The 26,397-nt window shown below is 38.2% G+C and overlaps 1 protein-coding gene and 1 long non-coding RNA gene across 34 annotated transcripts in view; one reads left to right on the top strand and one right to left on the bottom strand.

Moving 5' to 3' along the window:
• Nucleotides 1-26,397, top strand: part of Ubap2l (ubiquitin associated protein 2 like) — a 48,663-nt gene that overhangs the window by 2,400 nt on the left and 19,866 nt on the right. For 7 of the 33 annotated variants that reach the window (XM_048814779.1, XM_048814774.1, XM_048814773.1 and 4 more), the window contains exons 1-11: nt 6,137-6,272; nt 7,689-7,766; nt 8,571-8,681; nt 14,563-14,764; nt 15,134-15,229; nt 15,666-15,711; nt 16,047-16,159; nt 18,043-18,102; nt 19,943-19,995; nt 21,601-21,686; nt 23,363-23,534. In XM_048814779.1, the coding sequence (XP_048670736.1) occupies nt 6,183-6,272; nt 7,689-7,766; nt 8,571-8,681; nt 14,563-14,764; nt 15,134-15,229; nt 15,666-15,711; nt 16,047-16,159; nt 18,043-18,102; nt 19,943-19,995; nt 21,601-21,686; nt 23,363-23,534 (1,107 nt within the window). In that variant the 5' untranslated portion in view covers nt 6,137-6,182. Of the gene's footprint in view, nt 1-2,266; nt 2,355-6,136; nt 6,273-7,688; nt 7,767-8,570; nt 8,682-14,562; nt 14,765-15,133; nt 15,230-15,665; nt 15,712-16,046; nt 16,160-18,042; nt 18,103-19,942; nt 19,996-21,600; nt 21,687-23,362; nt 23,535-26,397 lie in introns of those variants that run through there. The other 26 variants (XM_048814784.1, XM_048814778.1, XM_048814782.1 and 23 more) reach the window with 8 other exon arrangements.
• Nucleotides 306-2,246, bottom strand: LOC125620264. The gene is made up of 2 exons (XR_007351879.1): nt 2,030-2,246; nt 306-1,909 (listed from the first exon to the last, which is right to left on the bottom strand). It is a non-coding gene; the product is annotated as an uncharacterized LOC125620264 (long non-coding RNA).

Genomic DNA, 26,397 nt, shown 5'->3' with positions numbered 1-26,397 from the left:
GCAAAGGTTTAAAGCCAGCCTCAAGGCAACTTAGTGTGGCCCTAAGTGAACTTAGAGACTCTGTCTCAAAAATTGAAAAAAAAAGGGGGGGGGGGGGTGATGAGAATATGGCTCAGTGGTCAAGTGTCCCTTGGTTCAATACCCAGTAACAAAAAGAGAGGAACAAGTACAAGAGGATTAATAATACTGGCTAATCAAAGAACTGCTCTAGGAGTTGAGAGAACTGTGTACTAGCTTTGGCTCTCCCATTGACTTATTGTTCACTCAATAATGAATTACTGAGTACTTACTATGTGTTGGCCTTGGTTTTACGTTGGTGGGAAAAAAAAATGGCCTGGTGCCTGCACTTTTTTTTTTTTTTGCAGGGCCACAAACTGAAGGCAGGGGCTTGCATATACTAGAACCACTGAGCTACACTCCAAACCCAAGTGCTTGCCCTCTTGAAGCTTAAGATCTCAGAAGAAAAAAAAAAAAATTTCTTATTTGGTATCAGGGATTGAATCCAGGGACTGAACAAATGAGCCATATCTCCAGACCTTTTTATTTTGAGACAGGGTCTTACTAAGTCGCTTAGGGCCTCGATCAATTGGTGAGGCTGGTTTTGAACTTAGAATCCTCTCGTCTCAGCCTCCCAAATTACTGGGATTACATGTGTGTGGCACCATGGGCCAGCTGAGAGGAATGTTTTGGACAAAGAGACTAACATAAAAGAAAAATTGTGGCAAACGCTATGAAGAAAATATCAGGTAATAATGGAAAATTGAGACCTATTTTATTTCGTTTTTAAAATATTTTTTGTAGTTTCAGATGGACAGAATGCATTTATTTTATTTATTTTTATGTGGTGCTGAGGATCAAATCCAGTTGCCTCAAGCATGCTAGGCAAGCGCTCTGCCACTGAGCTACAGCCCAGCTCAAAGAGACCTATTTTAACATCCACAGTAAGCATTCTTCTTTCATGGAAGTAACATTTAAGCTAAGATCTAAAGAATGAATGATCTAGTCAAGTGAAGACCATTCCAGGTCACAGTAACAGTATGTGCAAAGGTGTGCGATCAACTAGTAGAACTAGATTTCAGAGACTGGGAGAGGCGCCAAACAAAAGGAAGTTGGTAAGGGCAGCAGGTACATTTAAGTGAAAGATTAAAGAAGCAGATAGGGTTGGCAGTGGGGTATCAAGAGTTATGATTTAGATATGCTGGGTTTGAGATATCTATTAGAAACCAAAGTGGATGCTGGGTGTGTGGTGCATGCCTATAATCCCAGTGGCTGGGGAGGCTGAGGCAGGATGGCATGTTCAAAGCCAGCTTCAGAAATTTAGTAAGACCCTAAGCAATTCAGTGAGATGCTGTTTCAAAACAAAAAATAAAAAGAAGTGGGGATGTGGCTCAGTGGTAAGTGCCCCTGGGTTCAATCCCTGGTACTCCAAAACAAATAATGTTGAAATGTGAAGTAGGCTGTTGAGATACATAGAATGGGATGCTGGAAAAAGGCAAAATTTTATCTGTGGATACTTAAAGCCAAGGAAAGGAAGGCATTACCCAAGAAGAAAGCATAAACAAAGCTAATAAATCACTAGGTTATTCACTTTCTGTATGTTATCCCCTAAGTTGTTTCTTTTCCTTAGGCTTATCTGTAACACAAATGGTGGAACAAGATACTTAATGGGACTCTTAAATAAGCCTGAAGTTCTGCCAAGACAACCTTTCATTGTTCTACTGCTAATTGTAACCATTCTCAAATCCATCCTAAAAAAAAGCAAACAAAAAACATTGATTAAGATGAATGGGGAAACATTTTACAGCAGTCAGCAAAAACTAAAGTTCTTGATAAAGTTACATACTGTACCAGAGCAGTGGGCAGGTAAGCCAAATTCCAAGACTGTTACTGCTCAATTCACTAAGGTTAACTACAAAGGTAAATAGAGAAAGAAACGTGAATTTAAGTAATCTCTAAAAGGCACAGAAAATCTCGTTCTTGTTCCTATAACGCAATTGAAGGATGCTGGTTTTGTGCCCTAAGGACCTACCTTGGGGGCATTGTGTCCCACAGGGACATGGGGTCCCCTTCTAGATTTCATTGCAAAGCGCATGATTTGCCTCTTCACAAAAATAAACAGTAGTACAAATACCTGTCCAAAAAGATACGATAAGAATCTTTAATAAAGACAACAACAACAAAAGGCATGCCTTCATTCAAAGTCTCCAGATTGCGGCTCTCAGAAATGGAGGCTTCAAGATAAAACTTGGGGGAAAGCGNGCTTGGGGCAGCCGGACGGGGGGGCCATGCGGCTAGAGCCTGAAGGGGGAGAACGAGAAAGAGCGCGAGCGAACTAGGCCTGGGCCTAGCCTGAGGTAGGGCTGTCTCCCAGGGCCGGTGCCTGTGGAGAAGGAGAGGGCCGCCTCCCTTTCCAGCCCTCTGCGGGCCTCTGATCCGGATCCGGCCTGGTTGGGGGTGGCGGGGGGAGGGCGATGGGGTGGAGCTGCCCCGACTCCCCCATGTGGCCCTCAGTTTGGAGTGCGGAGGATTAATTTGTTCCGGGTGGGAGGTAGGGAGGCGATTGGCCCCGTGGGCTCCTGATGTGGCGCTGAGGGGGGTGAGCCTCCCATCCTCCGCGCGTGGGCTTGCGTCCCCTCTCCGTTTCCAGCCTCTTTGTCAGCTCCACTTATTACTCTTCCTTCTTTCTTACCGACCCGGCTGTGGGAATATATTTTTGCAGCTGTCTTAAGCTTCCTGTTGTCTATACTGTGATTTTGGGTACCCCAAACAATTATGTTATTTGGGAAGCTGGACCTGTAGGCCCCCATAGGGTGTATTACGCCTAAGGGACGTCACTGGGTCGCTGGGGTATTTGTTCACTCTTCATAATGGCACAGGAATTCCAGACTTCTTCAGACCCTTCACCTTGTGGACAGCCCTAAATTGCTTTGCAAACTGATGTCACAAACAGGAGACTGCTCCTTTTTCAGGATTCTTGAAATGTAGCCACCTCTGTTGTAGGATGTTGTGGAAAGGAAAACACCACAGTAACGGCGTTTTTGTTGTTATTAACGTTTTTGCCTTTGACTCATCGTGATTAGTAAATGGAGAGACCTCCCCCCCATCCATCTTCCGCCCCCCCCATATCCTGCTTTAGGAATATCTGATGTGAATTGCTGGGAGGTGATAGTGTTCTGTGACAACCAGTATTACTAGATAATTAAAACATTTTGGCTCTATTATCAGTTGACAAAACTGCTTTGAGATCCTACACCATTGCCTTTAAAGATTAGAAGATCCCCATGATTGTTTCTGTTGTGAATGGGAAGTATTGCTGGCATGTAAACTATTGATAAAAGGCCTAAAAATGTACTGTTTTGTTTTTTTATTTTTTAAACCCCTTCTTGTGAAGTGTGTCTTTAACTGAGCATTACTCACTAGATTCAAGGTGGTGGGAAAGGGGACGCAGAGGTCATTTCAAAAAGGCAACTAGGGAAATTAGTTGTGCTGGTAAAGGTAGCAAGCCTTCCCCATCACAGTCCATCTTCAGGATTTCTGAATTGGTTCTCAAATTAGATTGTAAGCTCCCTGAGGGCAGCAAAAAGTCATAATGTTTTGTATTTTCTGAAGTATTGGACACATAGTAGACACTCAATAAATACTTGTTATTTATTTTTTTCAGTAAAATTTCTCTGGCTATTTTTTTAAGTAGCTGGTTTCCAAAATAGAGAGTCAGGGGCACTCCTGTGTTGACTTGTATTTGCTCCTGCACTATTCCCTTGGTTTCCAGTACTTCTCCCCCTGGTTCCCTTATTTTTTATTTTCTAAGAAAGAGTAACAAGATTCCACACCTCCACTGTGATAACTCTGGTTATTTGTCCCTAATTTTTATTTTCCAGGAAAGTAACAAGATTCCTCACCCTCACTACTAGAACTCTGGGTATTTGTCTCCACTTACTACTAAAAATTCTATTAATTCCTTGTCCTTAAGTGATCCATCCCAGATCATTTACTTGTGACCTGTTGCTTGGTGTTATTACTATGTAGGTGGTAAAATTCTGTTAGTCACACATTTCAAAGCACTTGTAAGAGTGAAGTGGAAGTTAGTAGTAAGAGTGATCAGGAGGATTTTTCTCTTTCCTGATTAATTATATGACGTTCAAGATCACTTTCTAATACATTTACACCTGACTGGAAAGGTATGTGCGGTGGTCTATACAGTTAGTCCATTAGCTTATATTTGCAAATAAACTCATTCTCTCAAATTGATATATGTGAAGTTGAAAGTAGTCAGTATTTGAAAGTTACAGTGGTGGGTTGGAAATAACTACTCTGATTTAGAAACTTCATCTTAGAGCCAATTTAAAGTTAAACATAATTGTTTTCCTCTATAGTTTTTTTTTTTTTTTCTTCCCCTCTTCTTGATAAGGACCCAGGGTTCTTGGTTAAACAACACTTTTCTTTTTTTGTAAATTAAGTGTTGAAACTTGACTATAATGTCAGCCTGGGGAAATGGACTACTGTGTTGCATAATAATAAAATAAAATTCTATACTAGCTTGAAATATTTACAGGCTTGTGTGCACATGTATGCAGGGACGGGGTTAATGATTAGAAATTAGCTATGAAGCTGTCTGTAAAATATATTTCTTGGTGATAGGGAATGTAGACCGCATCAAAAACCAAAGACCTATGTAACCTATTGATACAAAACTTGGTGAAGCTTGGTGCAGTGACGCATGTCTGTAATCCCCCAGCAGCTCAGGAGGCTGAGGCAGGAGGATCAGAAGTTCAAAGCCATCCTCAGGAATTTAGCATGGCCCTAAGCAACTCAATGAGACTCTGTCTCTAAATAAAATACATAAAGGGCTGGGGATGTGACTCTGTGGTTGAGTTCAATTCCTGGTACCAAAACAAAACAAAACATAAACTTGGTGAAGAATTTCTCCAGGGAAGTCAGCTCTGACATTCAATAAACAGGAGCAATTTACTTTCTTAATAGTTAATCCTTACACATTTATTTAGAAGCCCTCCTTCAAAATCCAGCAGTGTCTTTTGGACAATTTAGAATTAACCCTGTATTTAATGAAAAATTAAATATAGAGCAGAAAAGCATAACTTGTTTTCTTTGGAAGAAAATAAAACATTTTAAAGTATCTTTTGTTGAGCACTCTATCATATGATGACTTTAAAAAAAAATGCAGCAGCTGAAATTGCATTATAGAACAAAATGTGAATGAAGGGAACTTGAATTCCGTTGAATCCTTCGTTAGAAATCTTATAATGAAAACTGTCAGGGAAGGCCCTTTGTATTCTGTGTCTCTTAAAAGACAAGTTTTCCTACAGGCATTAATGTTTTGACCTTAAAATGATTTCCTAGAAGCCCTTTTAAAATAAAATTTTGTGATATATGTGATTGGTTTGGGACAAATTTGGAATTCCCTGTGTTTTAAGGTGAGTGGTTGAGGGTAATTGTAATTCTGGTTTCTTGAAAATGTGGACGAAACCCACAGAAGCAGCTGTAAAAGCAGTGTGTTGGAATTATTATGCAGGGAACTGAAAATCTGAACTGGAACTGGATCCTAATACATGCCCTGTTGAAGGGTGCAGTTAAAAAAATAAAACCTATAGCATGCTGAAAGATGAAACTTAAGGGAGAAAGAGGCTAGACTTGAACTTATCCTTTCCCCCAAGCAGTGGAGGTCAATGTGTAAGGCAGGTAAGATGGTTGTCTTAGGTAGGTTGAATACAGTATTTCTATACAGTATTTTCTGTATGTGTGTTTATTGAATGGCTTATTTTTTGAGGGTGGTGTGGATCAAACGTAGGGCCTTGGACATGTTAGGCAAGCCTTCTCCCATTGAGCCACACTCACTCCCAACCCCTGCTTTTTTTTTTTTTTTTTTGGTGGTATTTGGGGTGGAATCCCCTAAGTGTGCTTTGCCATTGAGCTATATCCCAAGCCCTATACATTATTGTGCAAAGGTGAATTAACAGCCATAGTTCCTTAAGGAAATTATCAAATATGTCTCAAAAATAGGTGACTTTTTGCTTTGTTCCTTTAAAGAAATCAAGTGTTTGGTGGCGAAGGTGCTGATGAAAGAGAAGTTAAAAACATTTTGCCTATATTTTAATGCCTAATTTTTTTTTTTTTTAATCCTCAGTATTCTACCTTGTAAATACTGTTATTTGTATATACTGTAAATGATGACGTCGGTGGGCACTAACCGAGCCCGGGGAAACTGGGAACAACCTCAAAACCAAAACCAGACACAGCACAAGCAGCGGCCACAGGTAAAAGAACCCAAAGGCTATGGATTCATGGGTAACTCTACTGGTAGATAGGGGTTTGGGGGTTTTATTCTTGTTAGTCCTTGGATTTCTTTTGTTTTCTTTTTAAAGGGTGAGATAGCTCTCAATGACATGCTGCGATACAACATGCTTTTGTTGTTGTTGTTTAATGCTACATTGTAAGACTTATGGCTCCAGTTTGAGTCCTGTGCTGCTTTGTGTCTCTAACAGGTGTTTTCCTTTTATCATCTGGACCATTTAATAGTACATTTCTTATTTCCTAGGCTTTCTTCTACCTTGACATCTCTTTAGTCAGCCTTTGTCTTGACAACTTTTCCCTTCCAGATTTTGTCTTTCATTCTAACAATTGAGGCCCTCTAGTTCATTGTTTAGTATGAGATCTTAAGGAGTAAATTAACCTCATGGGTATTAAGTTTGATTTAGATGTGGTCTGTTTTATAACCAGTAAAGATATCTAATGTGAATGATACCTAATGTGAATGAAGTACTTAATGTTTGGCTGTGGTCAGATATGTTGAATATGTAGGACTATAATTTTTCCTTAATGTGCTTTTATTTTTTTAATAAGATTTGATTGAATCTTTTTAAAATATCTTATTTATTTATTTTATGTGGGGCCTGAGAATCAAACCCAGTGCCTCAGACATGCTAGGCGAGCGCTCTACCACTGAGCCACATCCCCCAGCACATTTTTTTTTAAAATATATCTTTTTTAGTTGTAATTGGACACAATACCTTTATCTTACCTGTTTATATTATGAGGTGTTGAGGACCAAACCCAGTGCTTCTCATATGCTACTTGAGCGTTCTACCACTCAGCCCCAGCCCCTGTTTTTTTTTTTAAACAGAAAATTCTAGTAGAATTTTCACAATTAATCTCTTAAGAGGTTAGTATTAGTAATTGAAGAAATAAGAACTGGGTTTATATATAACTTTGAAAATACATTGATGTGAATTAAGGGGCAGATATTCCAAAGTGATGCTATAATTCCAAGATGAAAGCCCCTTTAGCGTGAACATTGATGGAAAAGCTCCCAGTTCTTTTTTGGATTTTAGAATGAAATAGTTACAGGTTTCCTCTGTTTTTGTTATTTTGCCTATTTAACTATCTTTAAATTATTTTGCAACAAGGAAAAAAAAACTAGGGTGATGGGGAGAGTAAACATTGCTACTTAGATCCATTTTATTTATTTATTTTTTTAAAATATTTATTTATTTATTTTTTGGTGGACACAACATCTTTGTTTGTATGTGGTGCTGAGGATCGAACCCGGGCCACAAGCATGCCAGGCGAGCGCGCTACCACTTGAGCCACATCCCCAGCCCCAAGATCCATTTTATTTCTCTAAACTCTTGACTTTTGATTGTTTTCTTGGTCTCATCTCACTCAATTCCTAGGCCACTGCGGAACAAATTCGACTTGCACAGATGATTTCGGACCACAATGATGCTGACTTTGAGGAGAAGGTGAAACAAGTGAGTGCATCACTATTTGCTATAAGCTAATAGAAAAGAGAACCACCTGTGAGCATAATGAAATATCATAGATGCTCACCAGGATTCTTTGTGCCGTGTATATTGAAGTAGTTGTCCTGAAATATGGTAGATCAGGCCAATAAATATGTGCTTTCATTGTCTGATTTACTGTGTCCCTTTGGATAAATACGTTGTTCAAAAAGATTTTAATTTTTTTAAGCTTTTTTAAACATTTTTTTTTTTTTTTAGTTGTAGATGGACACAATACCTTTTTTTGTTTATTTTTATTGTTTATGTGGTGCTGAGGATCGAACCCGGTGCCTGACATATGCTGGGCAAGCATTCTGCCACTGAGCCACAACCCAACCCCAAAGAGGTTTTATCTTAATTATAACTTTATTGAATGACTATTGGTGCCATTTTATGTGTAGAGGAAGGGTTTTGGGAGTCAAATCCAGGGCCTCATGCTTACTGAGCTACATCCCTGGCTCCATTTGATACCACTTTATAGCAACTTTGAGCAGTTTGGGACTTCAGAAATAGGTAAATTCATGGTATGCTAAAGTCTGTATGTTTTAAGCTTTGATTTGTCATTTGATGCCTAATTGTTTGATTGCTTTGTAAATACTTGTGACCCCATCCCTAATATTTTACTGTTGGAAGTAGATTTCCAAAATTTTAATTGTTTTGCCCCTCAAGCCTTATGGTTCTTTGAGTCTCAACTGGTATCTCCTGTCTTTATCTATTTACCTTTTGTGTGGAGTGTAAGTTTATTTGTGATGGCTGTTGATTTTTCTTTTTCAGTTGATTGATATCACAGGCAAGAACCAGGATGAATGTGTGATTGCTTTGCATGACTGCAATGGAGATGTTAACAGAGCCATCAATGTTCTGCTGGAAGGAAACCCAGACACGGTAGAGTGCTAAATAGTGTTTTAGAATGTGGGTCCTGGGTTGGGAAGCTAGTAATATTCTAAATATAACAAGTGGGATAGTCGACTTCAACCAGTATACCTTATTCTCCAAGTTGAGGAGGGAGCTTTCTTGGAGATTATTATCTTGCAGGTTGCAAATACTTAAAATTTTTCTTCAAGAGGATAATAGTCATAGGAAAAACAGGTAAAATTAGTATCTTCTAATTGGGTTTGGAATAAATTATTCATTCCAGACTAGTGACTATTTTTGAGGCTTGGGTTAGTCTGAATGAATTAGAAGTGCTACTTGATAGCCTTGGTTATTAATCATGGAAGATTTCTGCTCACTTTTTTTTTTTTTTTTTTTTTGAAGTACTGGGGATTGAACCCAAGGGTGATTTACCACTGAGCTACATTCCCATCCCTTTTTAAGACAGTCTTGCTAAGTTGCTGAGGCTGGTCTTGAACTTGCAATCCTTTAACCTCAGTCTCCTATGTTGCTAGGATTACAGGTGCGCTATTACTCCCAGCCTCTGCTCACCCTTTTTTGTTGTTGTTGCTGTTGATCAAAATCACAAACTATACAATTCAGAACATTTCCATTAATATCACCTTTATATTGCACAATACTGTTGAATTGCCTGAACTTGGTTGTATTGAGATAGCAAAGAAACAAGCTTTAATAAGTATTTTTTTTTTTTTTTTTGGGTGTAGATTGTAGATGGACAAAATAACTTTTATTTATTTATTTATTTCCATGTGGTGGTGAGGATCGAACCCAGCACCTCACATGTCCTAGGCAAGCGCTCTACCACTGTGCTACAACCCCAGCCCTTAATGAATATTTTGTGATTTTCTTACACCTTATAACTTTTGTGGGTTATTCCCACAGTGCTTACTAGAGAACTTTCTTAAGTGAGTACTGGAGCATTTTGAAATAATTTTCATTTATTTATCTTACACTGGGGGATCTTTGGTTGGAATAGAGTTCATCCTTAGAGTTATGAATTTCCTAAGGTTACAGTGTCACATCAACAGAATACTAAATTGTCTATTTCCTTGAGACACTGGGAAATAATAGTGAAAAACTTTATAAAATAATCGAATTTAAGTTTGTGGGATTTTTGGTGTCCCCTTCCAAAAAAAAAAAAAAAAAATTACTCCTGGATTACATTCTGTGTAATTGTTCTCATTAGAAAATTCACTGCTTGGACAATCAAGTCACAATGCCTTTGGTCCACTTGTTTACACCAAAATAATCGCCTCAAGGTATTCTTTTGGTGGGAGAGGTTGGATATCTCATGCTTTTTTAAAAGTCCACAAGTCACATTTTTCTCACCTCCAGCATCTTCTGTCTAGTGCTACAAGTTTGACCTTCCAGGGGCTGGGGTTTTGGCTCAGTGGTAGAGCGCTCGCCTAGCATGTGAGAGGAACTGGACTCCATTCTCAGCATCGCATATAAATAAATGAATAAAATAAAGTTTCACCTTCCAGAGCATCAAAAAGGAAAAAAAGGTAGAGAATATAGGCTTATGCCACAAATAAACCAGCTACTAGAAAATCAGTGGGAAGCAAAGTCATCTGCTGGGGGTGTTGGATGAATTTGAGTGGGTGAGATCATATCAGAAAACTGGGAGAAGATAATCGTAATTATTTTTCTTTATAGAACCCATCTGGTGCCTGCAGCTAATGTATACACAGGGGAGGGAGACAGGTGACAGGTTCCTGAAATTTGCCAGGTTTTGAGACAGATTAGCATAAATTCTAGAAGCTGTTTTTAGTCTAGTTTCCAGAGTTCCTGGTGCAGATTTAGCTATTGGGCTATTACAACTTACGAATTAAAGCTACTATAGTATCAAATGACACTTCCAACTAAAATGTGAAATAAGACTGGGTTGGAAGAGTATATATAGCAGGGAACTGCTTAGTACTAGGTAGGTACCTCATCTTTTAAAAAACTTTTTTTAGTAAACTATTATAGATACTTTAAAATATGTTAATATGCTTTAATTTTAATTTGGGGGGCAAGGGGTGGAGATTGAATGCAGGACCTCACATTTGCTAAGCATGTGCTCTCTCACTGAGCTATATCCAAGCCCTGAATTTACTTTTTTTTTCTTAAAAAATTAAAGTCTTTGGTAAAGTAAACATAAAATTTACCATTTTAACTATTCCTTTTTTTTTTTTTTTTGGTACCAGGGATTAAACTCAGGGGCACTTGACCATTGAGCCACATCTCCATCCCTATTTTGTATTCTTTTTAGAGACAGGGTCTCACTGAGTTGCTTAGCGCCTTGCTTTTGCTGAGGCTGGTTTTGAACTTGTGATCCTCCTGCCTCAGCCTCACAAGCCGCTGTGATTACAGGAGCGTGCCACTGCGCCCAGCATTTTAACTATTCTTTTTTTTAGTTGTAGTTGGTACAGTGTCTTTATTTATTTATTTTTATGTGGTGCTGAGGATTGAACCCAGTACCTTACATGTGCAAGGCAAGTGCTCTACCACTGAGCTACAGCCCCAGCCCTTTAACTCTTGAATGTTTAATTCAGTGACATTAAGTACATTCACAAAGGGTGCAGCCATTACTGATTTTTCCAGAACTTGTTCATTGTCCTAACCAGGAATTCTATATGTATTTCATAACTCTCCATTCCTCCCTTCCCCATTTCCTAGTAACCTCTACTATTTTCTGTTTTCTATGAATTTGCCTCTTTTAGGTAAAGGAGAAGCATACCGTGTTTATCCTTTGGTTTCAAGCTCATTCATTTTCCATATTTTCAAGTTTCATTTATGTTGTAGGATTTCATTCCTTTTTAAGAATGAATAGTATTCTGTTCACCTTTGGAGGCTGAGGCAGGAGGATTTCAAGTTCAAAGCCAGCCTCAGCAACTTAGTGAGACCCTAAGCAACTCGGCGAGACCCTGTCTAAATAAAATATTAAAATTGGCTGGGGAGGCCGGGTACGATGGCACACATCTGTAATCCCAGCAGCTCAGGAGGCTGAGATAGGAGGATTGCAAGTTCAAAGGCGGCCTCAACAATGGCAGGGCACTAATAAGTAACTCAGTGAGGCCCTGTCTATAATAAAATACAAAAATAGAGCTGGGGATGTGGCTCAGTGTTTGAGTGCCCTTGGGTTCAATCCTGGACCAAAAACCAAACAAACAAAAAACGGGCTAGGATGTGGCTCAGTGGTTAAGCGTCCCCTGGGTTCAATCAATCCCTGCTACCAAAAAAGAAAAGAAAAATGTTAATGATAACTCTGTTGTATGTGTATACCATGTTTTATTTTATTTATCTGTGCATCTATTGGTGGACACTTAATTCTGTGGAAGTTGTAGACATTATAATACTTCATTTCCTAAATTTTTCAATATATGACTATAATTACTATTTTCAAGTTGGGTGTGGTGGCATATATTTGTAATTCCCAGTAACTCTGGAGGCTGAGGAAGGAGGATCCCTAGTTCAAGGCCTACCTCCACAACTTAGTGAGACCCCCATCTCAAGAAATAAAAAGGGCTGGGGATGTAGCACAGTGGTAAAGTGCCCCCCTGAATTCAATCCCGAGTTTCAGATAAAAAATACTATTGTCAATCCTGAGAAAAGTAACAACAGTTTTATATTGCCTAGTACCTGTTTTTTAATTTTTTTTTTTTAGTTTTAGATGAACACATACCTTTAATTTTTACGTGGTGCTGAGTATCAAACCTAGTGCCTCACACGTACAAGAAAAGTACTCTACTACTGAGCCACAACCCCAGCCCCTGTTTTTTTTTTTCCCATTACTAGGGATTGATTCAGGACCTTTCCCATGCTAGTCAAGCACTCTACCACTGAACTAGATCCCCAGCGTTGTGTTTTCTTTTTTGTTTTTTTTTTTTTCAGACAGGGTCTTGATATGTTGCTCAGCCTGGCCTTAAACTTTGAACCCTCCTGCTTCAGCCTCCCCAGTAGCTGGGATTACAGGCATGTACCATTGCACACTGCTTGCTGGTTCATATTCTTCAAAGTTACCAGATATTAGATAGCTGTTAATGAGTGAGCACCAGTGCCATAGTTCTTTCAGTTACAGTAACTAAGATAGTAAAGGTCTAATAGTCTTTTTTTGTTCTGGAACATTTGTACAGGTGTTTTGTGAAGAGATATGTAAATTAAAGTGTGCCTTTTTTTTTTTTTTTTTTTGTACTAAGGATTAAACCCAAGGACACTGCACCAAGTAAGCAACCTCACTAGCTCTTTTTATTTTGAGACAAGGTCTTACTCAATTCCCAAGGCTGGCCTCAAACTTTCCATCCTTTTGCCTCAGCTTCCTGAGTCCCTGGGATTACTATGTGCCATGATTCTTGGCAGTATGCTTTTTTTTTGTTTTGTTTTTTGTACTGGGATTGAATTTAGGGACACTCAACCACCAAGCCACATCCCCAGCCCCATATTGTTATAGAAATAAACCTTTACTTTGTTTGTTTATTTTTTGTATGGTGCTGAGGATCAAACCTAGTACCTCACACGTGCTAGGCAAGTGCTCTACCACTGAGCCACAACCCCAGCCCCTGTATTTTGTTTTGTTTTTAAATTACTAGGGATTGATTGAGGACCTTTCCCAGGCTAGTCAAACCTTGATTTTTTTTTTTTTATTTTTTAGTTGTTGAGGGACCTTCATTTTATTTATTAGTATGTGTTGCTGAGAATTGAACCCCGTGTGTCACGCGTGCCAGGCAAGCATGCTACCACTGAGCCATAACCCCAGCCCCCTGTATTGTATTTTATTTAGCCATAGGGTCTCACTGAGTTGCTCAGTGCCTTGCCATTACTGAGGCTGGGTTTGAACTCACAACCCTCCTGCCTCAGTCCCCTGAGCAGCTGGGATTATAGGCGTATGCCACCATACCCAGCAATATGCATGTTTTTAAAACTTTAAATTTTCAAGATTTATTTTTCTAAGGAGTAAGTGTTTTGCAATTGTATTTAGGTTATTTTCCTTACTGTGGATTTTACCTCCTATAATTTAGAGAACCTGGGGTACTCTACTACTAAACTACATCCCCAGCCTTTTTTATTTTGATCCATGGTCTTCCTAACTTACTGAAACTGGCCTTGAACTTGAACTGTGTGTAGTAGGATATACCATGTAGGTTTGTATAAGTTGCACTATGATGTTCATGTAACAATGAGATAGCCTTGTGATGCGTTTCTAAGACTATAATCCTGTCATTAAAGGACATGTAACTATATTCTTTTTAAATTGGAGTATATCAATTTAAGAAGTGTGGAGAGAATATAGTGGATAAAACCTGGATGGAAGGCCTCCTATTATCACTGTGTCTCAGGGCCAGAGCTGCTATTAGTGTCTTTTAAATATGTGTGCATGTGTGTATAATTATTGCTTTTGTCCTAAATTTTTCCCAAGAGCCAAATGCTGTTCGTGCATCCTAAATTTACAGATAACTTGTAGAAACTTCCAGTTAGTTTTCCTTTTTGCTTTATTTTATATGAATAAGAATGTAAAAAGTTGGTTTTGTGTGTGTGGGTCACTGAATCCAGAGGGGCTAGTTATTTTAGTCTAGGAAATGCACTTGATAGGCACAAATAACTAGGTTCTTTGATAGGCTAAGTGACTGAGCTGGATAGAGATCTTTTGAAAGTGATACCTGTAATCCATTACCTATAGGTACCTCCTCTTCAAAAATAACTTTAATTTTGGCAGAGATAGGTATACAGTTGGTTTTTAGGTTGTGTCTGTGCCTTCCATTTAAACAGTGAAATAAACTAATGGAAATGTTTTAAACATGGATGCAGAAAGAATAGTCAGTTGTCCAGTCTAATATCCTGATAGCTTGCAGTCCATATTAAGATTAGACATGAAAGTTCTCCTCTTCTTTAGCATTCCTGGGAGATGGTCGGGAAGAAGAAAGGTGTCTCAGGACAGAAGGATGGTGGCCAGACGGAATCCAACGAGGAAGGCAAAGAAAATCGAGACCGGGACAGAGACTATAGTCGGCGACGTGGTGGGCCACCAAGACGGGGAAGAGGTGCCAGCCGTGGACGAGAGTGTATGCATGGGGCTTTATCAAAACCAGCTGTGGGTCAGTAATGTCCAGATTCCAGGGATGTGTCAGGGCCCTGCTAGACAGGACCCAGGAACCATGATATCACCTTTGTGTTTTTCTTGGCATCATGTATTCTGAGATTCTGGTATCTCTTACATGTAGTCTTTTCTAGCAGCTGCCACTAGTCTGGCATAAAATTATCCTTTATTTATTTATAAATTTTGATTATAGCTCTCTTTTGTGGCCCATCTTCAAATCTTTGAGTATTCCATATGTCCCATCATTCCAAGCTCACATTGTCTTTTTTTTGTCTTTGTGACACTTTATTACATAGCATTTACACATTTGTATATATCCTATTGATCCTTCTCTGGCCATTCTCCCTTCCCACCTTCCGTATTTCAGTTCGGGGTCAGGAAAATGGATTGGATGGCACTAAGAGTGGAGGGCCTTCTGGAAGAGGCACAGAAAGAGGCAGAAGAGGCCGTGGCCGAGGCAGAGGTAATCAATTGTGGAGGGATGGGTATTGGGGGCAGGTTACTCTTCAGTTCCCTAGGGGTCTTCCTTATTTAAAAGTAAATTAATATGGAGTCTGGTTACCTTAATTGTTGAGGTCTCATGCATATACTTGAGATTGCTGAAATGGAAAATGGAAAAGAAGGTAGATGTCAAATTGAGTTTTTATTGTTGATGTTATTGTTTGCTTGAAGACCCAGCAGTTTGAGCCGCTAAAGAACTATCTGTCAACACTAATGATTGTCTTACTCTATTAACTGATGTGATACATGGGATTGAGAGAAAGAAAATCTGATACTATGAGCCACTTACTGTTCTGCAGCTGCCTCAGCTGGAAAGGTGGTTTTATATCAACTTCTAAATATTTCTCTGTCCCTCTGTTTCTCTCTCTCTCTCTCTCTTTTTTTTTTTTTTTCTTTAGGAGGCTCTGGTAGGCGGGGAGGAAGGTTTTCTGCTCAAGGAATGGGGTACGTTTCTTTGATCCAATGTATTTAACTTTTTCCCCCCTAAGAATATCCAAAATGTGATTAGAATGATTTCTAGATTATTTAATCAGAAAGATATGTAGATTTAGGGCTCATTCCTCAGGAATACTACCTAGGTCATTAATCTCTTACCATATTGTATACATTGATATTTGGGTAGGGTGATAAACAAAGAAAAAGTAGACAGCATATAGGATTATAAAATGGGATATGATTGATCTGTACTAAGAAGATAGTATTCCGATTATCCTTTGGGTTAATATTTGCTGAAGCTGCTTAGAGGTTAGAGACTCTTTTAAGCTTTTATTTTTTTTCAGAACCTTTAACCCAGCTGATTATGCAGAGCCAGCCAATACTGATGATAGTTACGGTAATAGTAGCGGCAATACGTGGAACAACACTGGCCACTTTGAACCAGATGATGGGACGAGTGAGTAACCATTTATTGTTATTTATTTCTTGTCTCTGGACTTAAGGAATTTTTTGTGTGTGTGTGTCTATGTGTATGTGCATTTTTGGGGATTGAATTCATAGCTGCCTCCTTGCTAGGCAAACACTGTACCATTGAGCTATATCCCCAGTTCAGGAAATAATTTTTTCGAGGTTACAGTTAAATTTAAAAAGTAAAAGAATAGTGTTTAGATTTAGAGATCTGGGACAAAAGCAGTAGCAATTAAATTATTGTGTACTGATTACTTACCTCGTGCTTATGAGCCTAATATATGTGCTATTTCACTCGGTCTCTTCACTGTTTATGAAATAGACATTATTTATCATCACTTTCCTGATGATAAAACTAAGACTGAAAGAGGTTACGAATTTGCTGGTAGTTGAACTTAGAATTTTATGATTCTAAAAGTCTATCCTCTTACCGTAATATCATGTGGCTGCTGTTAGTTCCAAGCGTTTCCTAGAGTTTATTTTGGGGTAGCATTGGTTTTTGAAAAGTTATCTAAAATCAGACAATCATTTAATTAAGTCTTTACTTGTAGAGATGAATAATCAAAGTCCACAACTGTTTGTTGATTTGTTTTCTGGTACCAAGATAAGAATATCCTTTTTTTTTTTGCCTTCATTTTTGAGAAATCTCAATAACTGAGCAAGAATGAATTCTCTGACCTCCCTCTGTCTGTCTAATAGCCTTCTTGCTCTGGTGAATATTATGAGATTTGGGTAAGAGCTTTTTTGCTAGCTGACTCTGTGTCTGCATCCAGATAGGATGTAAATGCTTAAGGGTATGTTAGACTTGTGGGATAAACCCAGATGTGTTTTGGAGTAAAAGGTACACGTGTTGCTTTTAAAAATAGTAGCCTCTAGGCTTCCTGTGAGATCATCTACCTTCTGGCAGAGCCAGCACATGAGAGCCTGAGGCTTTTCCTCTTGTGAAAGGATCTAGCTTAATAGTAGGGCCTGAAATAGGCTCTCTGACGCCTTATCCATTTAAATTTGCCTAGTTTCCTTTCAAAGATCAATTATCTCTATCTCCGGATCTTTAAGAGGGTCTTTGGAAAAAACAACTTGTATTCTGTTGCATACAAGATGTTATACCTTAGGTTTGAAAGTTACCACTTTTTGTTTGCCAAACTGCTACTTCATGAGCTCATTTTTAATATTTCTCATGGGGGGGAGGGTGAAGTGGAGGTATTGGCAAAAGATAGGTATCTTGTTAAGTTTCACTATCATTCGGCTATAAAATGTTCCAATCTCTTTTACCTTCCTATACTTAAGAGACATTAGAAGTGTTCTTCATTCATTTCCTGATGAATTTGTAGAGGTAGTATAGTAGCAGTCTCAATGTCAAAAGTTACTATTTTCAAACTGTTTGTTCTGGGCTATTTGGCTTTTCAATCTTTGCCAGAAAAGATGATAAAAATTTAAGCTATCTGTTTTTAGTTGGGAATATATATTCATTCGTGGCATTTCAGTTCTTAGCATTAGGATCTGGTTGGAAATACAGGGTATGATGATGTGAATTTTTATGTCTGGTGAGTAGAAAAGTAGATTTTAGAAGTCTGGAATCAGAAATCAGTGATGTGTGACTGAAAAAGATCATCTTGTTAGTGTTAAAGTGTTGTATACTTCATGCATTTCCATCATTTTGATTTCATGATGTGTCATGCCTTCATGCATGACATTTTTTTGTGTTTTCATAATAGTGAACTTCAAATTGCCTTTTTAATTTAAAAATAAATTCAAACCTACCCTTAAAATATCCACAGGTACAGTGGGAATTATGTATTGGGGGCAGATATTCTCATTCACATGCAAAATTTCACTGGTTGTTTTTTTCTTTTCTTTTCTTTTTTGTTTCAGGACTTGATTTCATTGGGGTTGAGGGGTCAAATTATCCCCGAAAATTTGAGACTGCTCCTGGTATGATACATCCAGGCGCCTAACTGCCCCGGATATTTTTCTAGATTTTTGTGAACTGAAATATCTGTGGATATGTCATTTTTCTGTCTTTCTGCTGCTTCTTTCTGCATTTTTCTCATATTCTATGCCCACTTGGTCTTATAACTTTGTTCATTAAATCAATATTTGATATTTAACATACAACTGTGCTTTATGCTGTGGGAATGGAAACCCTGATCTGTTGGACAGAGCGTTTCCATCTTAATATTCCTTAATGTTTCCTCAACATAGTTCTCGTTGTAGCTCTGACTGTACTTCCTGTATAGGAAAGTATCAAGTAGGGATCTACACTCTTCGTTTCTACCTAGTTGAATTCAACAGAGTGTACAGAGAATATTCTTACATAAAGGGCATAGATCAGATAACCCCTTATGTCCCTTCTAAGGCTAAGATATTAAGTGCAAACTCATTTGGGTTCCATTTAGCCAGGATGGAATGGGTGTCAATGTGGAGAAAGAGTGGTATCACCAGAGAGGAAGAGGAATGTGGTTTGTAACTTGTCTAGAGATTGGACTTTGGTTTTAAAGGGCATTGTCATTATTGAGTGGTTTGGAATTTCCTTGGTACACTTTTAAGACTTCCTGGGAAGACCATTACAATAAATGTATTTCCTGTAGGAAACAAGATTTTTCATTATTAAATGTTTAGAAGAATTTCAGATGGATTTTGAAGGTATTAGAATACTTCTCTTCAGTGAAATAGCTTATGTGCCAGACATTCGTTCTTGTAAGAACTTTCCTCCATTTGGAGAAAAGACCTCATTATTCATTATGTACTGTTTTAAAGAAGAAAATAAGGGCTTCCTTGTCCCTTCTTCAGATAAGTTCTTACTGTGGTCTTTTGGTTGAGGGAAAGAATAATGGTTCTCATAAAAATTCTCACCCTTTAAGAAAGGGCATTTTCTTATTCTGAGGTTATATATATGTGTAAAGCAAGCAAAATGGAATGTGGAGGGTGATTTGCCTGTAGACCTTTCCTTTAGAAACTGTAACTCAGCATATAACATGAGGAGACTGTATACCTCCATCGTCTGTGAAATGACCTTCACAGGTCTTATTTCATCTTTTGTATGAGTAGGTTAGGATAATGTAGCTATTGTTCATATTGGACTTTTCAATCTCGTCTTCCAAAAAAATAAATATATAGCACTTTCCTTATAGTTACTAGTTAAACCAATAAGCTCATGAAGTTGACTTCTGAGTAGGCAGTTTTTATTCTGTCCATTATATAATAGCAGATAGTTTTTAGTCTCCTCAGTGTGACTTTCAAACCTCATCTTTGTCATTGCCCTGTCACTAACCATCATATGCCAACTATTTGTATTTCTCTAATACTGCTGCTATCTTTCTTCAGATTGCCTGCAGATTTTTTGTCTTATACCAACCAAATAAATAGATATAGTTTGCATGTTCTAGTTTAAATCCTGCCATTTTGTTGAATTGGCTACTAAGTGAGAGTTGATGGGCTTGATACTACCTGAGCATTCCAACAGAAGTCAGCTTCTCCCCTCCCCCTCCCTGCTTCTCTTTCCTCTCCCTCCTTTCCCTCCCTCTCTCCTGTTACAGTGTTACAGCTATGTAACAAAAGCTGAAAGTAGCTATAAAATCATATTATTAAAGCCCTGCTACTCTGAGGAGTCACCCTTTCTAAAGAGTCTTTCCCCATCTCTGAAGCCTAAGAATTGCTTCTGATTTGTAAATTCTGGTCATACTTTCGGCTATAAAAAATGTTAACTTGTTAGTATTTTCTGTATATATTGACTGGCACTAAAACCTATTATCATTTCCTTCTTTATTCCCAGGTGCATGGAGGACGGCAACAGAGGAGTGGGGAACTGAAGATTGGAATGAAGATGTAGGTATTCTCAGGTCATTCCTCATTAGTGCCTTCTATCCCTAAGTGGTGTTTAGGGATAGAAAATGGGTATGTTTCTACCCCTCAAAATGCACCCTTAAGATTCTGACCCAAAACTTTTACATCCAAAATAGTGTTCTGAGCCAGAACATTTCACATATGTTATATGAAGGAGACTGGGCATGAACAGGACTCTGGAACCACACTATGGAAAGGGCAAGTGCACTTGTGTAAGTCCAATATCTGATTGTCGGATTTATCCAAGGAAGAGATGGTGGTTGGGTAGGGCACCAGAAATAGAGTTAGGCAGGTAGTAAATTGAGTAATAGCTTCCAGTGGCACACGACTCTGCTTGAAGCCTTTCCATTATTTGGTATGAAGTCCTGTAATGGATTGGCAATGGTTACGGAGTCAGAGTTGTAGAATCAAATCCTCAAGCTTGCAATCTGGTTGGTTCTGGTAGCCTTTTAATTATTTGAAGCCCAACTTTGTAATTATGATTGAGATGAATATGTGTAGACTTGGCCAATCTGCCAGCTTGACTGAACTTGGAGACCTCATAGTGCGTGGCATACAAACAAGCTCTGTAAATTCATTATTACCCAAGTAAAACAGTTTTGCCAATTCCTGGTCATAGTTAAGCTTTTGTTGTGAGTTATGGTTTTCAATGGTCTGGATAAACTCTTATTTTACCATTTAGTAATCTGTTTTCCTATTTTTATATATAGACAGGCAAGATAGCTTTTGGGTTAAGTGGAAATGACATTTCAAAACTGTTTTAGTTGTTGTTTTAGTCCTAGGTTTTAAAATTTCAGATGCATCATTATTAGAGGTTGATTATTTTCTGTTGTAACTGAGCTAGACTGCTGTGTGGACTTGGGCAAATTCTATTGCTTTTGAGATTTGGCTTGTTCTGCTTAAGTACCTATCATAATAAAAGAGAAGACAGGATGAATTTCCTGTTTATTAGAAGAGACATTTTAATAAGGAAATAAACCAAAACAATGCAAATCAACTTTTATAGAGCAGGAAGTGTAATTTCCTTCAATTACCTTTCTAATTTTAGTACCTTATGAATGTAAAGACACTGTTAAGACAAAAATTGCATTATAATTAAAATTATCTCCAAAAGACCTTATCTCACCAGCCCTTGGGCCTATATTGCTCAGAAGCAAAAAAAGTAACTTTTTTGTATCTTTCTTGGCCATGATCTTCCTTTCATTTGTAGAAGTGGGAGTGGGCAAGGGCAGTAGTAGAAGGTAAATGTGGTTTGGGTAGAAGTGGGAGTGGGAACTCTAATGGGAAGATACAAAGGGACTTTTTCTCTTTATGATTAGCTTGCATATGAACCTGAGAGTTCATGTGTGTATATGATGATGTGACTTCACTGTATTTTATTGGATTCCTTGGTTCTCTCTTTGGATAAAATCATTGACTATATATTGAAGGGGTTTAAAGGTCAATCCATTCAAGATTCCTCAGGGGTAGATAGTTGTTTCTTCATAGGGTTTTCCCTGGTTCTTGATGTTGAATTTGCCTCTCCTGTGCCAGATTCTTCCAGTAGATCCCCTGGCACCACGAGTGATTAATTCCTCTGTTTTCTAGCTTTCTGAGACCAAGATCTTCACTGCCTCTAATGTGTCTTCAGTGCCTCTGCCTGCGGAGAATGTGACAATCACTGCTGGTCAGAGGCAAGTGTGTGGTAAAAGTACCTTTTCCTAAAGAGATCTGCTGAGGTAGCTGCAAGAAAGTGGCACCGCCCTTCACAAGCTCTCTGGTGTTGAGAATAATAATAATCACACTAGTTCCCTCTTCAGTTGAATGGAAGTCCATATGTTTCCATTTTAAAGCTGATTTTCACTTGAAATAACCCATAATTACATAGATCAACCTGTGTTGTCACCAGTATCGACTGATTGAAATCTGGTTGGTTCTGGTAGCCTTTTAATTATTTGTATGTAACTTGTCTTGAAGTAAGCCAGGGAAAGAAAAGCCAAGCTGAAAGTGAAATGCTATGTCCCCTACTATTTAATAGCTTTTTCTCTTGATTTATAATAATGATCTTTGTCTGCTGATCCCACTGAGAAGTTGGTTCCATATCCATGGGTTCTGTGTCCATGAATTAAATCAGCTATATATCTATAAAACTACTTAATTTAGAAGGTTCCAAAGAAGTATGATAGGAATCAGTAAGAATAGGACACTAAATATGTATATTACACATGTGCGCGCATGCCCACACACACACACACACATTTTGTGTGTGTGTGTGTGTGTGTGTGTGTGTGTGTGACATCAAATATATTCTTCCACACTAGTGATGCAGTTCTCCAACCAGGTGTTTAGCAGTGCAGTTCTGACACTGTCCTGGAGTTGGCACAGATGCTAATTTCAGGTTCAGTAGTTCATGAGAATGACTCAGGAAAGTGTTAATTATCGTTAACCTGTTTATTATGAAGGTGCAATTCAGGAATAGCCAAATAGAAGAAATCCGTAGAACACAGTATGTGTGGGTGCGGGCATATGATTTTCCATGTCCTCTGCAGGTATCTGGAAGCTTGACAGATCTCATTATTCTAGAGCTATAGATTGTAGACATAATTGATTAAATCATTGGCCATTGATTATTGGACTTGATAGCCAATTTCACTGCCTTGGAAATGGGTTGGGTTGGGTTGGGAAGGGCTGAATATTCCAATCCTCAGATTTGGTCGTTCTAGTGACTCAGATCCACCATGGGTTCACCACATTAGTATAAACTCAGGTATGGTTGAAACAAGCTTGTTGTGAATAAGAAAAGACACAGTGATGTAGGAAATTTTTTTTCTTTTTTTTTGGTCAGGAGTGGGAATCAATCCAAGACTAGGCACATGCTGGGCACATACTATACCCTGAACTACACCCCCAGCTTCCTGTTTTTATTATATCACTGATAACTTTTGAAATTTTATAAAACTAGGGAAAACACCTCCAAAAGTCTCCATTTGAAGATACCAACATTCTGGTATATGATTCTTATATCTTGGATATTATTAATGACAAGTATTTAGTATTACAGTCACGAACATACTTGTAGATTTTGGGCCAAGTATTGAGCTGCTAATTAATATTTGATATTTCATTAAATTAATAACTTTCACTAAAATGAAAGCCATTATTAATGGCACTGGTGGAATTTAGCTAAATAATGGCTCTCGTGCATCATTTATTTTGGTAAATTAAGCATTTCAGGGCTTTATATTTTGAGTTCATTCAAGAGCACATCATTAAGTGGCTTTGTTTTAATCTAACCATGATCTGAATCAGGTGTCAGAAAATGCTAGAAAATGTTCAGTCATTATTCATCAAGATCTTTCTCTCCCACTAGAATTGACCTTGCTGTTCTCTTGGGGAAGACACCATCTTCAATGGAGAATGATTCATCTAATCTGGATCCATCTCAGGCTCCTTCTCTGGCCCAGCCTCTGGTGTTCAGTAATTCGAAGCAGAGTGCCATATCACAGCCTGCTTCAGGGAACACATTTTCTCATCATAGTATGGTAAGTTTGATTTATCTTGATCAAACCTTCCCACCAATTCTACCATGCTTACCCAGACATTCCTTCTCCCAAAGGCTAAAATTTTAAGAATTCAGCTTTAAGGTCTTACTTGGATTTATTGTATTTATTTGTAGTACTGGGGAGGAGGATCCAGGGGCACTTTATACTGAGCTTCCCCAGCCCTTTTTATTTTTAATTTGGAGGCAGGGTCTCACTAAGTTGCTGAGTTTGGCTTTGAACTTGTGATCTTCCAGACATTGCCTCCCAAGACACTGGGATACAGAGAGGCACAAATGTATTCTGTAAGAGGTTGATTTTATAGACAGAGAAGGGCTGAAAAAACAGAAATAGGATAAAAAGTCATTTCAAAATTACTTTCTTTGTGAGATAAGACAGGGAGACAGAAAAATAGAAAAATAACCAATTGGTTAGCATCAGGTTACATTTTTTGTGTGTGGATTAAGACCAAGAAACTTTTATTACTCACCTATTTGAAATTCAGCTGTTGGAACCAGCCTGTTTGGGAAATTTAGCTGTTTTCTCTCCTAATTTTTCAGAAAGTCAAAAAACAATGTAATTTCAGTTGGAGTTGGAACTTTTATATGCGTGACTCTTGATTTTTTAGTCTGATTGGTTAGAGTCTAGTGTAGATTAGTCTAAAGCGGTGGTCTTCTGTGTTTAACAGTTTCAAAGACAGGATTTGTAACAAGGTTAGGCATCCTCTTTGTTCTTTTAAGCATCTTTGAGTGTGCAGATGTTGAGTTGGGTACTAGAGGATAGCTCTAGAACAAGCCTTAGCTTATAACAAACTGAGTCATCTTAAAAATGAGTTAACATAATTTATTGAATACACAATTGTGCTGAACAGTTTCTTATTACTCCTGAATAGAGAAAATCAATGGCATCAACTTAATAAATTTTGACTCTTTCAGGCTGAGGCCGTGGCTTAGTTAGTGGTAGAGTGCTTGCCTTGTATGTGTGAGGCACTGAGTTCCATCCTCAGCACCACATTAAAATAATTTTTTGACACTTTCACAATCCTAATTAAACTTTGGTGAGAGATTGTAGTAGTTCCCCATATCTCTCTTGTTTTTTTTTTTTTTGTACCAGGGATTTAAGTCAGGGGCACTCAACCACTGAGTCACATCCCCAACCATTTTCGTGTTTTAGAGACAGGGTCTCACTGAATTGCTAAGTGCCTCACTAAGTTGCTAAGGCTAGCTTTGAATTCTCGATGCGCCTTCCTTAGCCTCCTGAGCTGCTGGGATTCCAGGTGCACGCCATTCCCCACTTTTTGATGAAGTAAAATTAAAATCGCCTTATGTGGGGTTTTTTTTTTTTTTTTTTTTTTGAGAATTTTTTTTTTATATTTATTTTTTTAGTTTTCGGCGGAAACAACATCTTTATTTGTATGTGGTGCTGAGGATCGAACCCAGCGCTGCGCGCATGCCAGGCGAGCGCGCTACCGCTTGAGCCACATCCCCAGCCCCCCCTTATGTGTTTTTATAAACCATACATTTGTATATTAGGTTTCTAAAATCTAGGGTTTTTCCATATCACAACTTGTTAGCTGTGTTTCCCCTTGTCTGAAAATGGGAATAAGAGTGCTTGTTCTTCCTGTCTTGGGGGGGCCTCAGGAAGATAATTAAACTAATTGATACCAATTATACAAATGTGGCAATGGTAGTGGCATTTTAAATAACCTATCATGCATAGTACACACAACTTCTTGATTTACAACATTTAAAAAAATAAAGGAAGCCAGATACAGTTGTGCATGCTTGTAATCCCAGGGACTTGGGAGGCTGAGGCAAGAGGATCACGAGTTCAAAGCTAGCCTCAGCAAAAAGTGAGGCGTTGAACAACTCAGTGAGACCTTGTGTCTAAATAAAATACAAAATCAGGCTGGAGATGTGGCTTAGTGGTTGCATGCCCCTGAGTTCAATCTCTGGGACATAAATAAATACGTAAGTAAAGGACGGCTGGGGAAATAGCTCAGTTGGAGAGTGCTTGCCTCATATGCACAAGGCCCTGGGTTCGATCCTTAGAGCCACAAAATATTATTTTATTTATTATAATTTAAACAAAGATAATTACAAGAACCAATTATAGTCAATAAATCCTGTTACTCCTTTTTTTAAAAAAATTTTTTTGTAGTTGGAGATAGCATGCTTTTATTTTATTGTCATTTTTATGTGGTGCTAAGAATTGAACCCATTGCCTCACACATGCTAGGTAGGTGCTCTGCCACTGGGCTACAGCCTCAGCTCCCTAATTTACTCCTTTTTTTTTTTTCCTCTCTCTGTTTTTTTGGTGGAGGGTTACTAAGAGTTATGAGAGGTAAGCAGACCTTTTATGTGCAGATAATTTTATTTTTCCAGTTTTATTAATTATTTTAATTTAGAAAACTGTTGAGGTAGCTACTAATCCAGAACTGTCTCAGTTTTTAACTATTGTCCTTGAAGTTTTTTTGTTTTAAAATTTTTTCTTTTGTGTTAATTCAGAAGTGGAAGTGGTTGTTTTCCACAAAGGTAACAGGTGAGGAAAATATTGGGGTTGGAAAGAAAATAGCATGCTGGTGGTAAGGTGTGATGAAAATCAGGAAGTGTTACAAATCCCTAAAATACATGACTAGATCCGTGGTCAAGTGATGTATGCCTCTTTTAACTGCCCTCTTAATGTTTGGAATTGTGAATATGCACGAAAAAATCAAAATTTTAATATTTTAAATATTTTAAAATTCATTGTGTCATATTCTATGCATAGGATTTCTGTAAAAACTTATAAAATTTTATAGGACACCTACAAAATTGCCCAATTTAAGTGGAGGTTTTGTTGTTGATGCTAGTCCCCCCCCCCCCCC

Source organism: Marmota marmota, unplaced genomic scaffold (genome assembly GCF_001458135.2).
Source record: "Marmota marmota marmota unplaced genomic scaffold, marMar, whole genome shotgun sequence".
In the NCBI taxonomy this organism is placed as follows: Eukaryota; Metazoa; Chordata; class Mammalia; order Rodentia; family Sciuridae; genus Marmota; species Marmota marmota.
This window is presented reverse-complemented; position numbering and strand designations above follow the sequence as displayed.